The 14,202-nt window shown below is 36.1% G+C and overlaps 1 protein-coding gene across 1 annotated transcript; it reads left to right on the top strand.

The window, feature by feature from the left end:
* The first annotated feature begins 8,892 nt into the window (after positions 1-8,892).
* LOC127957835 (cathepsin Z-like) lies at positions 8,893-13,829 on the top strand. Its single transcript, XM_052556539.1, has 6 exons — positions 8,893-9,062; positions 11,135-11,298; positions 12,734-12,913; positions 13,018-13,168; positions 13,263-13,428; positions 13,510-13,829. The coding sequence occupies exons 1-6, from the start codon at positions 8,944-8,946 to the stop codon at positions 13,633-13,635; spliced, it is 906 nt and encodes a 301-aa protein (XP_052412499.1). The 5' UTR covers positions 8,893-8,943; the 3' UTR covers positions 13,636-13,829.
* The last annotated feature ends 373 nt before the right edge of the window (positions 13,830-14,202 follow it).

Below are 14,202 nucleotides of genomic sequence, written 5' to 3'. Positions count from 1 at the left end.
TGCTTATTAATATATAACATTATTCAGATTAAGAGCTGTGAGTGATTTTCTATTTGAATTTTGTTCTTTGATTAACATTGATGGCCCACGTGCCGGTCATTTTACTACAGTCACCAGCTGATTCTGACACAAACCGCTCGTTTTGTGCCTTATGTCATCAATGTGTACTTACGATGGGGAATTGTTTAATTTGGACTTCTCTTTGCATGCTCTTTGAGGTGGAGACCATAGACCTCCATTATATGAGTCACAGACAAGAACGGTTTGACCTAAAAAATATCAAAATGGAAACTACTGCGGAAACAAAGACACCTACATCTTGGATGCCCTTGAGGTAATCTAAAACATACCAAAATTTAATTTGAAAGTGAACTATCCCTTTAAGTTGGTTAGGGGGAAATGAATGTGCACCGCTGTAAGGGAAGGAAGTTGTGCTAGAAGAAACATGGTCAAAACCCTTAGAAGCTAAAATTTTAATAAAAAATATATAAATAAACTTAGTTTAAGTGTAAGCATATGTTTAAATAGTTTGTTCTCCCTTCTATTATGATTAAACGGGGCAATGTTGTGCATGCTGAAGCTCCTCCGCATCAGCACATTCTCACTTCTGATATGTGAATGTCAAAAACTTAGAATGTTATTGCATATAAAACAGCTGGCAACTCTGGTGAGATAGAGATAGACTTCGCAAGATAATGTATATATAGCAACTATAAATGTATGTGTGTTTTCTTAATTTCTCCAGTACGACAGCAGAACTGATAACGTCAGAGCTTATCGATACTCCGGTCTTTCATAATTTACCCCTGGGACCGATTTAATACCAGGTTTAGGTACCAATCCCTAGTACCGATAACCCCAAACAATTATTACCAATTATACCAGGACATTCTTATCATTTAACAATGATAAACCGTGGTTTACTGGAAAACTCAAACAGCTTCGTCACACCATAGAGGATGCTTACAGAAGTGGGGATACAATCTTGTATAACCAGGCCAGGAACAGACTAACAAAGGAGATCTAAAAAAGTGGCTATAAAACTACTCGGAAAAGCTGAGAAAAGAGCTGTCAGCAAACAATCCAGCGTCAGTATGGACCTGGTCTGAGGAACATCACAATGTACGAGACACAACCTCAATAGTCTGTGGAGAATCAACAACTGGCTGACGATCTGCATGTGTTTTAATCGAGCACAGTGTCAGTTCTGTCAGGCCACGGAGGCAAGGCTGTGAACAGCTGATGCGGTCAGCTGTCAAATCGCTCCAATCACCACATCTCTCCTATTAGACACAGGACATATATATACGTGCCACTACTGCTCGGTAAGTATGCTCAACGACTCGCAACCCTCCCTCCCTCCCCATTATATGCATGAGCACATTACTGCGCACCTTCTGGCTGTTGTCTTGTTTGTTTCAGATCAGTAAGGCTTCCAAAAATCTTAGCTGGCATGGACCTCTTTGCGGAGAGACACCCATCTTCATAACCAGGCTACAGGATAGACGTACCACTGCCACATCTACATGATTATCACCGTTTGCTTTAAAGACTTTATTAAAAGTCTTAATTATTATGTATTTCTAAATTCATGGTTCCGGGGGGTTAATGTTAAAGCTCTTGTATGTTCAATTATTCTGGGAGCAAGAACCCCCATAAGGAACCATACTGCCAAAGATAAATTGTGTTCAATAAACTCAAGTAAACTTGCCAAAGTGGTTCCTGTCTGAACTGCAGTTTTGAAAAGCAAAGTCTACAACCCCCGATCCGCTCTGATCTGCATTTCACACATTCACTTACCACCCCTGCAACTCCCCTCCTTACATTTAACCTGCGTTGAGGTCTGTGTAGAGGACGTGAACCAGGTCTTCAGGAAGCAGAAATCTAGAAAAGCTTCAGGCGAAGGTGGTGTTTCACCTGTCTGTTTAAAAGTCTGTGCTGACCAACTGGCCCCCATCTTCACACAGATATTCAACAGATCATGGGGCTGTGTAGAGATTTTATTCAGCATTTTTTTCTTCCTTGTAGTGTACCTGGGAAAAGGGTGCTGATCATTTTTAAAAATCAACAAGGAAATATGTCCCATCCAATAAATCAAAAGTCTGAATTGATACAAAACATGTAGAGCAGGTAGAACAGGATTTACAACCGCTGTTCTAGTGTACCTGGGAAAACGGTGCTGATCATTTTTAACAAGAATCAGTAAGAACAATATATTTTTCTTGTTAGCTGGAGAAAAGAGTGTGGGGCAATACCTCAAGCGCTTATTTCGAAATCTCTCCTTTTACATTAAACCGTTTCACTTTGTACCGATTAGGGTTGGGCAACGTTAAGGTTTTAACGGTATTACTACTCTTTATTACTGATACTGCTTATCGTTTAGGTACTTCAACAGTATTCTATATGTATACATATATATATATATATATATATATATATATATATATATATATATATATATATATATGAAAAATTAGGAGCGGAATTAACATTGCTTTATATTCTGATATGTAAAATACATATTTAATTAAATTAATATAAAACATCATTTTTTTTGTGTGTGTAATAACATTTTTTATTGTAATCTATACATAAAAAAAGACACCTTAAAGGTATAATTTGTAAGATATTTGCAGTAAAATATCCAAAAACCACTAGGCTAGTGTTATATATTTTGTCCAGCTGATTACTAACAATATCTCTAATGTTTTCAACTACTTGTAAATCATGAGAAAATTCCCATTCTAAACAGTGACACAGAGCAGTGCAGTCGCCTGTCAATGACGTTAGTTCTTCTTCTTCTTCTTCTTAGTTTTATGGCAGCTTGCAACCATGGCTTATCAGGTGCATACCGCCAACTACTGTATTGGACGTAGAAACCACATGACAACAGTTGTGGACAAATGCGGAAGTAGCTTCGTGACAAACGTCAACTAGACAGAGATGCCGATCTCGCTTGTGTATTACTCGACAGGTGAGTTATTTTGATTCGTATCTTTACAGAAAACGTATGCTATTACGTACGCATCTCTAGACCCACGTGAGGACGCGTCTGATCCATTGTCTGATCGCGTCTTTGCATTGACTTTGTATGTAATCTACTCGTGCAAATTGTTGAACTCGCGTTAAATCCATAATTTATGTTACCATCTGATTTGATGGCCGTCAGCGGTTGGCTAGAAGACAACAAATCCCATCATTCCACGCTCCTCCTTAGCCTCATCAAACCACGTGATTGTTATTGTTTTGATAGTGCACCCTCTAGTGGCAGGTCCTACAAACTGTACCTTTAAGATCAAGAAAAAAGAAAAAAAAACTGACAAATACAAAAAAAACAACTATACAAATGAAATAAAATAAACAGTGCTTTAATTTTTTTCAAGAAGTCCTACTAACATTACTCTTCAGGTAAGAGTCTACAAAATAAATCTAAAAGTAATCAAATGTAAACAAACACTGCATAGTTTACACTGTATATATTGATGAATTAATGCTTATTAAGATATAACATTATTCAGATTAAGAGCTGTGAGTGATTTTCTATTTGAATTTTGTTCTTTGATTAACATTGATGGCCCACGTGCCGGTCATTTTACTACAGTTACCAGCTGATTCTGACACAAACCGCTCGTTTTGTGCCTTATGTCATCAATGTGTACTTACGATGGGGAATTGTTTAATTTGGAATTCTCTGTGCATGCTCTTTGAGGTGGTGACCATAGACCTCCATTATATGAGTCAAAGACAAGAACGGTTTGACCTAAAAAATATCAAAATGGAAACTACTGCGGAAACAAAGACACCTACATCTTGGATGCCCTTGAGGTAATCTAAAACATACCAAAATTTAATTTGAAAGTGAACTATCCCTTTAAGTTGGTTAGGGGGAAATGAATGCGCACCGCTGTAAGGGAAGGAAGTTGTGCTAGAAGAAACATGGTCAAAATCCTTAGAAGCTAAAATTTTAATAAAAAATATGTAAATAAACTTAGTTTAAGTGTAAGCATATGTTTGAATAGTTTGTTCTCCCTTCTATTATGATTAAATGGGGCTTTCATGTTGTGCATGCTGAAGCTCCTCCGCATCAGCACATTCTCACTTCTGATATGTGAATGTCAAAAACTTAGAATGTTATTGCATATAAAAACAGCTGGCAACTCTGGTGAGATAGAGATAGACTCCAGTACGACAGCAGAACTGATAACTTCAGAGCTTATCGATATTCCGGTCTTTCATAATTTACCCCTGGGACCGATTTAATACCAGGTTTAGGTACCAATCCCTAGTACCGATAACCCCAAACAATTATTACCAATTATACCAGGACATTCTTATCATTTAACAATGATAAACCGTGGTTAACTGGAAAACTCAAACAGCTTCGTCACAACATAGAGGTTGCTTACAGAAGTGGGGATACAATCTTGTATAACCAGGCCAGGAACAGACTAACAAAGGAGATCTAAAAAAGTGGCTATAAAACTACTCGGAAAAGCTGAGAAAAGAGCTGTCAGCAAACAATGGTCTGAGGAACATTATTTAACAATATTTAACAAAGCATGCAACAAATGGCCACTTTTATCATATTCGTTTTGTGATCGCGCTAGTTCCAGTGATTTATTTCTTAATTTTCTGATAACTTCTCTTTGTTGATGAAATGATGAGGTTGTGGACGTTGTTTCCTAAGAGGCGTGTAAAGGGCGTGTTTTAGTGAAACGAAGCGGAGCTTCAGGCTCCACTGTGGAAACCCTGTGCTATTATGGCCTCGGTGCTACTGGCCCGAGGCTATTAGCCCTGCCCGGCCCGTTTTAAGCAATGGCTCGCACTGGCCCAACAGTGGAAATGCGGCTAGTGACTGCTCTATTTACAAATAAGTGATATAAGAAAAAAAAACCTAAACCAGCGGCATAACGAGATGGAAATATAGACTAGAAAATATATTTACACTTGCTCTGTCCTCCGTCTATGACACTGACTCACTGCTGAGCTGCCAGATTTAACCTGAACAGGTCTTAACGCTGAGTGGATGGTTAGATAAATGATGGGCTAGTATTAACAAAATAAAAAGTAATAATAAAATAAAGGTCTTTCCAGCATTAAGGTAATAACATTACCGTTTTTTATCATCTTGTCTAAGTTATAAATTTATAACTATTAAAACTTGTTTTGAAAAATTTCTTAGTCATTTGAATATTGATTTTTAAAAACGATTTAAATCATAAATCGTTTTTTATTTAGGCCATATGCTATCGCCCAGCAATAAAAGCAAGTAAAGAAGGTTCCCTTTAAAATCACTTAAGTTGTCAATTAATAAAGTTATTTTTTATATCGTGTGCATTTTGTTGATTATAATGAGAGAACTTGAGTTTAATCCTGAGGATGGTTTATTAATCGTCCATTCTTTAGAGTTTTAAAGATTTAGCTAAATCGTGCAGGTTTAATTTATTCATTTCTTGTTTTAGGCTAATTAGGCATAAATAATGTGAACGAAATTATACAGTGCTTCATGTTTTACTTAAAATGAAACAATTTCTTAATCAGTTTACAGACAAATGTCTTTTTCCCAAGAAGTTATCTGTCAAAATAAAGGACAGGTAACGAATAACAAAAATGTATGCTGTTTTATTAAAGGAATTTTAAAATATAAATGAAAATATAGGCATAATATATGAAAATATTGACATTGCATATTAATCCATGTAGCCTACCCCCCTAAAATAGGCTACCACTTGTAATGCTCCCATGCAAAGTAAACCACAATTTCCTTTGAATAATATAACACATAATTCATATAATATAAATAAAACTGCACACCTTCTTAATGTGTCAAATCTAAAATATGGTTTAATACCATATAGCTTAGAGAGCTCAGGCACAGGCTTGACATTTATCCTGCTTGAATTTGTTCTAAGAAATGCACATAACTTCATAAGTACCAGACTTTCATCTGTGAATATCACACATTAAATATATTAAATATTTTAACTATAGTGTTTTCCTTTCATTTTTCCGTTACTTTTCCGTTACAAATGTAACACATCAGCGAGGCAAAACTGACGTCTATTTGCGAAAATGTGCTTTGATGCACTTGTTTGATAACTTGTGGTTAAAGCGTCACTCAGCGGTCAAAAGCTGCAAATGCACATTACAGATGCCGCGGTGGCAGTACGTGCGGCGGTAGAAGGGGCGTTTTGGATGTCTTGGATATCTCTTAAATCTTTGCTTGTACAAATTCAGTGTGGTCATATTTTGAATACCTCAAACTGAATTGAGGTCATTTGTTTTATAATTTTATTACTGACTGTGTACTTGTCTTTTGTGTGTGTGTGTGTGTGTGTGTGTGTGTGAATTCAATTCCGTTTGAAATCAAATTTGAAATCAAGCTTGGTAATTGGGGGCATAATATTTATATATGTAAATAAAAGCCTATGAAAAATCTATTCATCATATAAAGTGAATGTGTCTTTTAAGAAGATTTGGATCAAACAAAATAAAATATTTTGAAATAATGAGTGCCTTAAAAAAATGGATGGACAAAAAAAAAATATATATATATATATATCTACAGGTATGTGGTAGTTTTGCCAATGGTGTGGAAAATTATTGTACATTATGAAATCAAAAACAACCCTACTTGCTTTTTTTAGTGCACAGTACTAGTCTTGTAGCAAATTCAATACACTGGGAAAATAATTGTCTGCCATCGCTTCCGGCTATGGAATGGCATTCTTGCTCTGAAGTCAGTTCGATGGATTGGGAGAATCCTCTTTGTTAAGTCATGATGTTAGGACTGCTGTTTCCGGCTCCAAGTCTCTACCTATTTCACTTGAGAATACTATCTCAGGCAGACATTTATTAACACGATTTCATTAATATTACATATTTAAGCTAAGCGTAATTTGCTATGCACACTAGTGAAAGTGAAAGTGAAGTGACATTCAGCCAAGTATGGTGACCCATACTCAGAATTTGTGCTCTGCATTTAACCCATCCGAAATGCACACACACACAGAGCAGTGAACACACACACACTGTGAGCACACACCCGGAGCAGTGGGCAGCCATTTATGCTGCGGCGCCCGGGGAGCAGTTGGGGGTTCGATGCCTTGCTCAAGGGCACCTAAGTCGTGGTATTGAAGGTGGAGAGAGAGCTGTTCGTGCACTACCCCCACCTACAATTCCGTCCGGCCCGAGACTAGAACTCACAACTCTTCGATTGGGAGTCCTACAGTCTCTGTGCTCACAAGTGTCTCAGACGCTAATATTTTAGCTGAATCAGTTTGTTGGGGGGCGTCTGGCAGAGCGTTAAGGTCCCAGAAGTGGTGAAGGATGGTGTCAGATGTAACAAGCATATATTCTTAATGGGGTCCTTTTATGCTTTTTTACTTTTGGAATTTTAGTCAGTGTGTAGTGTGTATGTTTGGGCATAACAAAGATCTACAAAGTTACAAATCTCAGAGTCCACTCCAAAGGGAGATATTTCTTCTTTTTTTATCCCTTTTCAATAACTACAATAAACAGCTTGTTTGGACTACAGCATTGTTTTCCAAAACAATATCAAATTGTTATGGCAATATTGATGCCATCCTTATCAGAGGGAACTTACTGCTTTGGCAAGGGGTGGGCAGTACTGAAACACCGTCTGAGCTGTTCACCAATCACAACACACTGGGACAGCTAACCAATCACAACACATTTTGTTTTTCAGAAGGCAGGTCTTCATCAAACCCAGAACTAATCGAGACATTTGTGAAGAGAAAGGTATTGTAATGTTTTTCGAACCACCAAGCATGTTCTAGTACACCCCCAAAACAAATTCAAGACATTGTAAAAGAGCATAAAAGGAACCCTTTAACCACCCCTATCCAACCAAAGTTAGAAATCCCTGTATCATGACCACTAATTCACATACTTTGTCAAGATAAAAGTGGGTTTTGTTCAAAGTTGCTATTATCCATCCACATTTATATTTGATATGAATATTTTTGGGTAATTCAATATCGCCAGCTAAAAAGTAACTAGTATCTTGTACTATTTTTTGAGAAGAGTACTTTTTACTTTTACTTAAGTAACGTTTTGACAGCAGTAGTTTGACTTGTAATTGAGTATTTTTTCATCAATGTAACAGTACTTGTACTTAAGTAAACATTTTCAGTACTCTTTCCACCACTGCTTAGTGTGGCGACATTTTCACGCCTCTAAACGTGATGATGAACTCAAATTTCAAATAATGTTGAATTATTTTGTTTTGTGCATATCAATCATCAAGTTGCCATTATCTGGCACATACACCAATGAACAGAGATCTAAGCTTTCATAAAATTCAGTCTTATTGCATTAAGACACTCAGAATAGTCAAGTATCATTAAATGAGTCTCACTTCAAACAAAACAAAATTGTGTCCGGGCATTAGACTTTTCATACTTAATATTGTTTTAACCAGTGACATCTAATCAAATGCAATATCTCTGAATCAGTTATTATAATATAATACTCTAAAATTATTTGTATGAAATATCATTCAAACCAAATGTTTTGGGTTCTTTTTTTATCTGTGGACCATGTTTTAATATCAAACAGTCAATACGTGTTTTAATATCAAACAGTCAATACAGTAAATCAAATATCAATACAGTTTTGTCGTGCATTATCTTATTTGACAAGAATAAAAATGCAATTTTGTTTAGTAAATTAATTGTTATATTACATTATATTATATTATAAAAGATTAGCCCAAACTAGCCCCAGTCTCACCTATAATGTACTATCAATTATAAGGTATTTTGAGGACAGAAAATGTCTGTCAAACATAACAGTGTTTTTCTTAGAGGATGTCCTATAAGAGAGTTAGTTTCGATTTTTTCTCCACGCCTCCATGCAGACACAAGAATAAAACTGCAGTGCAGACTTGTGTGATGATCATATGAGTGCCTGAGATTCAACATGTTTCATCTGCTGTTCTTTTATCTGTTTACTGTGTCAGATGTTTTCGCCGGACGGTTTTTTAATGAGAATGAGCCCTGCTACAAACCCCAGCCGAGAAGAGACCTACAAGGAGTCAAGTATGTTGAACTATAATTTTTTCCTGAGTAGTGGTTGAAATGCAACGCTAGGGCTGGGTCTCAAATCTAGTGAGCCGTCTACCCAGGTAGCAGTTTTGGGTATCAGATTTTTGTTCATACCTGGGTACCAAAATTCTTTTTTTTTTTATCTCTTACTTTGAATTTGCTAAGAAATTAAATACACTGATGAAAAGAATTTGTATTCTGTACTATTTTTCCTATATTTCTCCAATGCCAATGTTATGATCTGTTTATACATATAATAAACATTTTATTTAAATTTTTATCACAGGATAAAGCAGACAATATATTTTATAGGCATCTGTAATAAATGCTATGTTAGCCCTGCATCATCCAGATACTTTATTTATTACCTGGAGATGACTGGTTGCAATCGTGCACGTATTCTCTTCACATTTTTTAATTAAGCTCTGTTATAGCGATTGCTGGATGCCTTTATCAATATAGTGATTTCCTAGCACGTCCTAATCTGTTAGTCCATTTTGGACTTTCTGCAAGGGTGCGCCCTACGGCTTCAAGTATGATAATTGAATAATGTTATGCACACTGGGATTTTTTATAGAAAGATTAAAAATACAGGAGAAATACAGGAAAATATTTCAACTGGACGATAGTGGGATAGAATGGTAAAATACGGGAGAATCATTGGGAAAACGGGAGGGTTGACAGGTATGCAGGGGAGTGACACACACTTCTGAGGCTAAAAAATACTGTCTAGGAAGCCACGTCTGGTTTTTACTAGTAGGTTTTAATAGGTTAACTTACTTTCTTAATAACTGCCCTAAAAAGATCAAATTAAATAAGTAATGGGTATCTTCTAGTCTGGGTTTTTAAGTTTATAAGCAAAAATAAATGTTAATATCATGCTGAGAAAATGCAAATAACATTTTGAAGTTATTTCCTGTACTTTTCTTTTTGCTAATACATTTTCTGTTATTCATCATTTATTTATAGCTAGTTCATGTAACATTGTGTTCTGGCATCTGTTAGATTTTAGCAAAGCTTAGCTTAGTGTGTTCCTGTAGCTCAACTGGTAGAGCACTGCGCTAGCAAGCAAGCGCAAGGTTGGGGGTTCGATTCCCCGGGAACACATGATATGTAAAAATTGATAGCCTGAATGCACTGTAAGTCGCTTTGGATAAAAGCGTCTGCTAAATGCATAAATTTAATTTAAATTTAATTTAATTTAATGGGATATATATATATATATATATATATATATATATATATATATATATATATATATATATATATATATATATATAGATTTCCAGTGTAATGCATGAATAATTTTTTTCCCATTATTTGGCCATGTCATTTACCGTATTTTCCAGACTATAAGTCACACTTTTTTTCATAGTTTGGCTGTTGCTGTGACTTATAGTCAGGTGCGACTTATTTTTCAAAATTAATTTGACATGAACCAAGAGAAATGAACCAAGAGAAAACATTACCGTCTACAGCCGCGAGAGGGCGCTCTATGCTGCTCTGTGCTCCTGTAGTCTACCACTGAGCAGAATAGAGCGCCCTCTCACGGCTATAGACGGTAAGGTTTTCTCTTGGTTCTTGGTCTTAAATAAATCCAACTTATAGTCCAGTGCGACTTATATATGTTTTTTTCCTCATCATGACGTATTTTTGGACTGATGCGACTTATACTCAGGTGCGACTTATAGTCAGAAAAATACGGTACATTTTTTTGGTTCCAATGTCGCCCAGTGTATTGCAGGTGACTCACATTATGGCAATTTGGTACACTAAATTATTAAGAGAAAAACATAGCAGAGTTGTGAAAAGGTAGCAATCATGAGACCATTTGACACCTGCTTCATTTACTCTTATATATGTCACACCCTCAAAGTTAATTTCCCATTTTTTTGGTTGTTAACTGAAGAACAGATAGCCTTGCATGGGTTATTTTTATGAAGTTTCCTTCATGGCCTATTGCTGCTTGCTGTGAATGCCTTTTTCGTGGTCCTTGAAGAGAGAACTGGATTTGCGGCCAAACAGAATATGCAGATGCTTAAAAAACTTTTTCTTATTTTCTTCAGGACTGGGTCACGTCCTTATGAATCTATGAATTTAAAAGACCTTCCCAAAGTGTGGGACTGGAGAAACATCAACGGTGTCAACTACGTCAGCACCACACGCAACCAACACATACCAAAATACTGTGGCTCCTGCTGGGCGCATGGAAGTACTAGTGCTTTGGCAGGTGAGGGAAAATATTATGGGGTTTGTCACACGCGGAAGTTGTCACAAACAATTTTTTTTGTGTGTGAATCACAATTTTCAGACATTTTTGACAAATATCTATTTTTGTGTTCTATAAGTAAAATGGGATTTACACATATATATATATATATATATATATATATATATATATATATATATATATATATATATATATATATATATATATTAGGGCTGTGAATCTTTGGGTAGGCAGCGATTTGATTTGATTCACGATTCATAGGTTTTCGATTCAAGAATGATTTTTGCAAATTTAGAATGATTCGATTCGATTATAACGATTCGATTCTGCATTCATTAAGTGCATTCACATGATTATTTCAATGCTTCCCCTAAATTCTTTAAATGCTGGGCAAATTACACCAGCCTTTATGGTATAAAGGTAAAAAAAAAAAAAAAAACTTTTGTCCATTGTTAGATGCTAGTTAAATGATGCTATGGCATGACATGGCGTAAAAATGTATGTAAGCCAAGATTTCAAAAAAGAACTTTAAAAGTATTATGTATAAGCTTACATTTTGTCACACCACGGGCATAGCCATCACTCATCATCCATCCATTCAATAAATATGCAGCTTTCGACTGCTCAGGTAACGCCGTCGGTAAGATGCAGAGAGCCATTGACAAACTACAGTAAAATAAAGCTACTTCACTTTAGTATTACTGACCACGAGTCCTAAAGGATAGATCACACATCAGCTGCGTCAGAGACGAACGGAGCGTGAGCACAACCCTGTGACAGTCTCAGGCGGTAATAGTGGAGCGCGCGAAGGATAGATGCGAGGCATGAACACTGTTCAAGGTCTCCATTAATTTGTGTGTGTACTAATTTAATGTGCATATATTTTGACAGCACTGAATAGCTATAGAAATCATGATTCATTCTATTCTTAGCATTTTAAATCGATTACTGTCCGAGATTGGCGAAGAACGATTCAAAAATCATGTTTCAAGATCGATGCATATGCATTGTCGGGTTTGTAATCGATGCATCAAGAAAACAAGTGAATTCTTACACACCTAATAAATATATATAGTACCATAAATGATATGTAGTTTTAAATGCATCTAATTCCTTTGGACCTTGTTGATAGATTATATATACAAACACTTTTATTACACTTAATTTTTCATTTGACCACAGGACCTTGATAATCAATATTTTCTGAAGTTGAAGCACCTCTTTTGACTAACACTTAATTTTTGACTCTTTTTGATGTCAAAAATCACATAAATTAAAATAAATAAATCCGCTCATATATATCTTTTTATTTGACGGCTTGACCGTGAAGCACGTCTTTTTTACTAAAACTTTTTTATAAAAGAAAAAATAAATGAATGCTGAAGTAATCTTTACTTGAAAAGTTAAATGCTGAAGTTCCTCTTTTTCTTCTTAGATCGTATCAACATCAAGCGGAAAGCAGCATGGCCGTCTGCCTATCTCTCTGTCCAGAACGTGATTGACTGTAGCGACGCAGGTACCTGCCATGGTGGAGATCATTCTGGTGTTTGGAAATATGCACACATAAAAGGCATTCCTGATGAAACATGCAACAACTATCAAGCCATAGATCAGGGTACGAATTTTGTTTGGTAGAGCATCTGGTGGCTTTCTTGCATGGACATTTGTATTGCATTAGTGTGTATCTTGTGTTTTTTTTTTTTGTTTTGTTTTTTTCAGACTGTAGCTACTTCAATCAGTGTGGAACCTGCACAACCTTTGGCAAGTGTAACGAAGTAAAGAACTTCACTCTCTGGAAAGTCGGAGACTACAACTCAGTTACAGGACTGGACCATATAAAAGCTGAGATCTATTCTGGAGGACCCATCAGGTATTCAGCATGTTCTGGTATGCAAATGGTTAGGGATTTGTCTTACTTTTAATATTTGTCTTATGTTTGGTGATTTTTGATACTTTGACTTTAGTTGTGGGATCATGGCAACAGCCAAGCTGGATGCGTATACAGGTGGTTTGTACTCTGAGTACGTACAGAATATCGAAATAAACCACATTGTATCTGTAGCCGGTTGGGGTGTTGATGAGAATGGAGTAGAGTACTGGGTTGTCCGTAATTCTTGGGGAGAGCCTTGGGTAAGCAGAATCTGAAAAGTTACAGTAGCCCTCTGAACAAATGAAGGTGTTGAATACATGTTCTGCTCTTTTGTTATTTAGGGAGAAAAAGGCTGGCTCAGAATAGTAACCAGTGCATACAAGGAGGGTAGTGGGGACGAGTACAACCTCGGCATCGAACTTGACTGCATGTATGGAGACCCCATCCTACCCCCAATCTACCTGTAGATGGCTGTGACATTCTTCACAGAGAAAACACATTAGATTAGATTGTCAAACCATGTCAACACGTGCAGCCATGGATTGTTTTTCAATCACACTCTTCAATAAAAGTTCTACTTTGTGTCATTTTATCATGGGTATTTTGGGATTTTGCTTTTAGTTTAAACTGAGTGGAATGATACATTAAAGTTAATTACCAACATTTAAACTGTCTTTGTATTTAGTTCTAGCAGCCGAGGACCACGTCTATGCATTTAACAAATTTTTTAGTTAATTTAAATTGAAAATATTTTGAAGAAACATATACAGTTGTAAAGCTTGATTTTGTGTGTGTGTGTGTGTGTGTGTGTGTGTGTGTAAAGCTGTTACCAGTCTCTGAACGCCATCAATATAGTAAACATTCCCTTAGCCCCTACGGAAATTAACCATGTTTTTGTTACAAAAACAATAACAATACTTAACTATGGTGCGTGTATGGTTACAAAACATGGTAATCAATATGCCAACATATTTTTACAATAAAATAATGGTTACAAATTTGGAAGGAAGCTACTACAGGTTCTAAAGAACTTG

This window comes from Carassius gibelio, chromosome B5 (assembly GCF_023724105.1).
Source record: "Carassius gibelio isolate Cgi1373 ecotype wild population from Czech Republic chromosome B5, carGib1.2-hapl.c, whole genome shotgun sequence".
Classification (NCBI taxonomy): domain Eukaryota; kingdom Metazoa; phylum Chordata; class Actinopteri; order Cypriniformes; family Cyprinidae; genus Carassius; species Carassius gibelio.
Note: the sequence above shows the minus strand (reverse complement) of the source record. Positions and strands in the feature narration are given on the sequence as shown.

Bases quoted from the DNA above. Each gene is read 5' to 3' on its own strand.
- LOC127957835 (XM_052556539.1), top strand. From the start codon at position 8,944: ATGTTTCATCTGCTGTTCTTTTATCTGTTTACTGTGTCAGATGTTTTC. The intron at 12,914-13,017 runs GTACGAATTTTG...TGTTTTTTTCAG, and splicing joins CTATCAAGCCATAGATCAGG to ACTGTAGCTACTTCAATCAG. The intron at 13,429-13,509 runs GTAAGCAGAATC...TTTGTTATTTAG, and splicing joins ATTCTTGGGGAGAGCCTTGG to GGAGAAAAAGGCTGGCTCAG.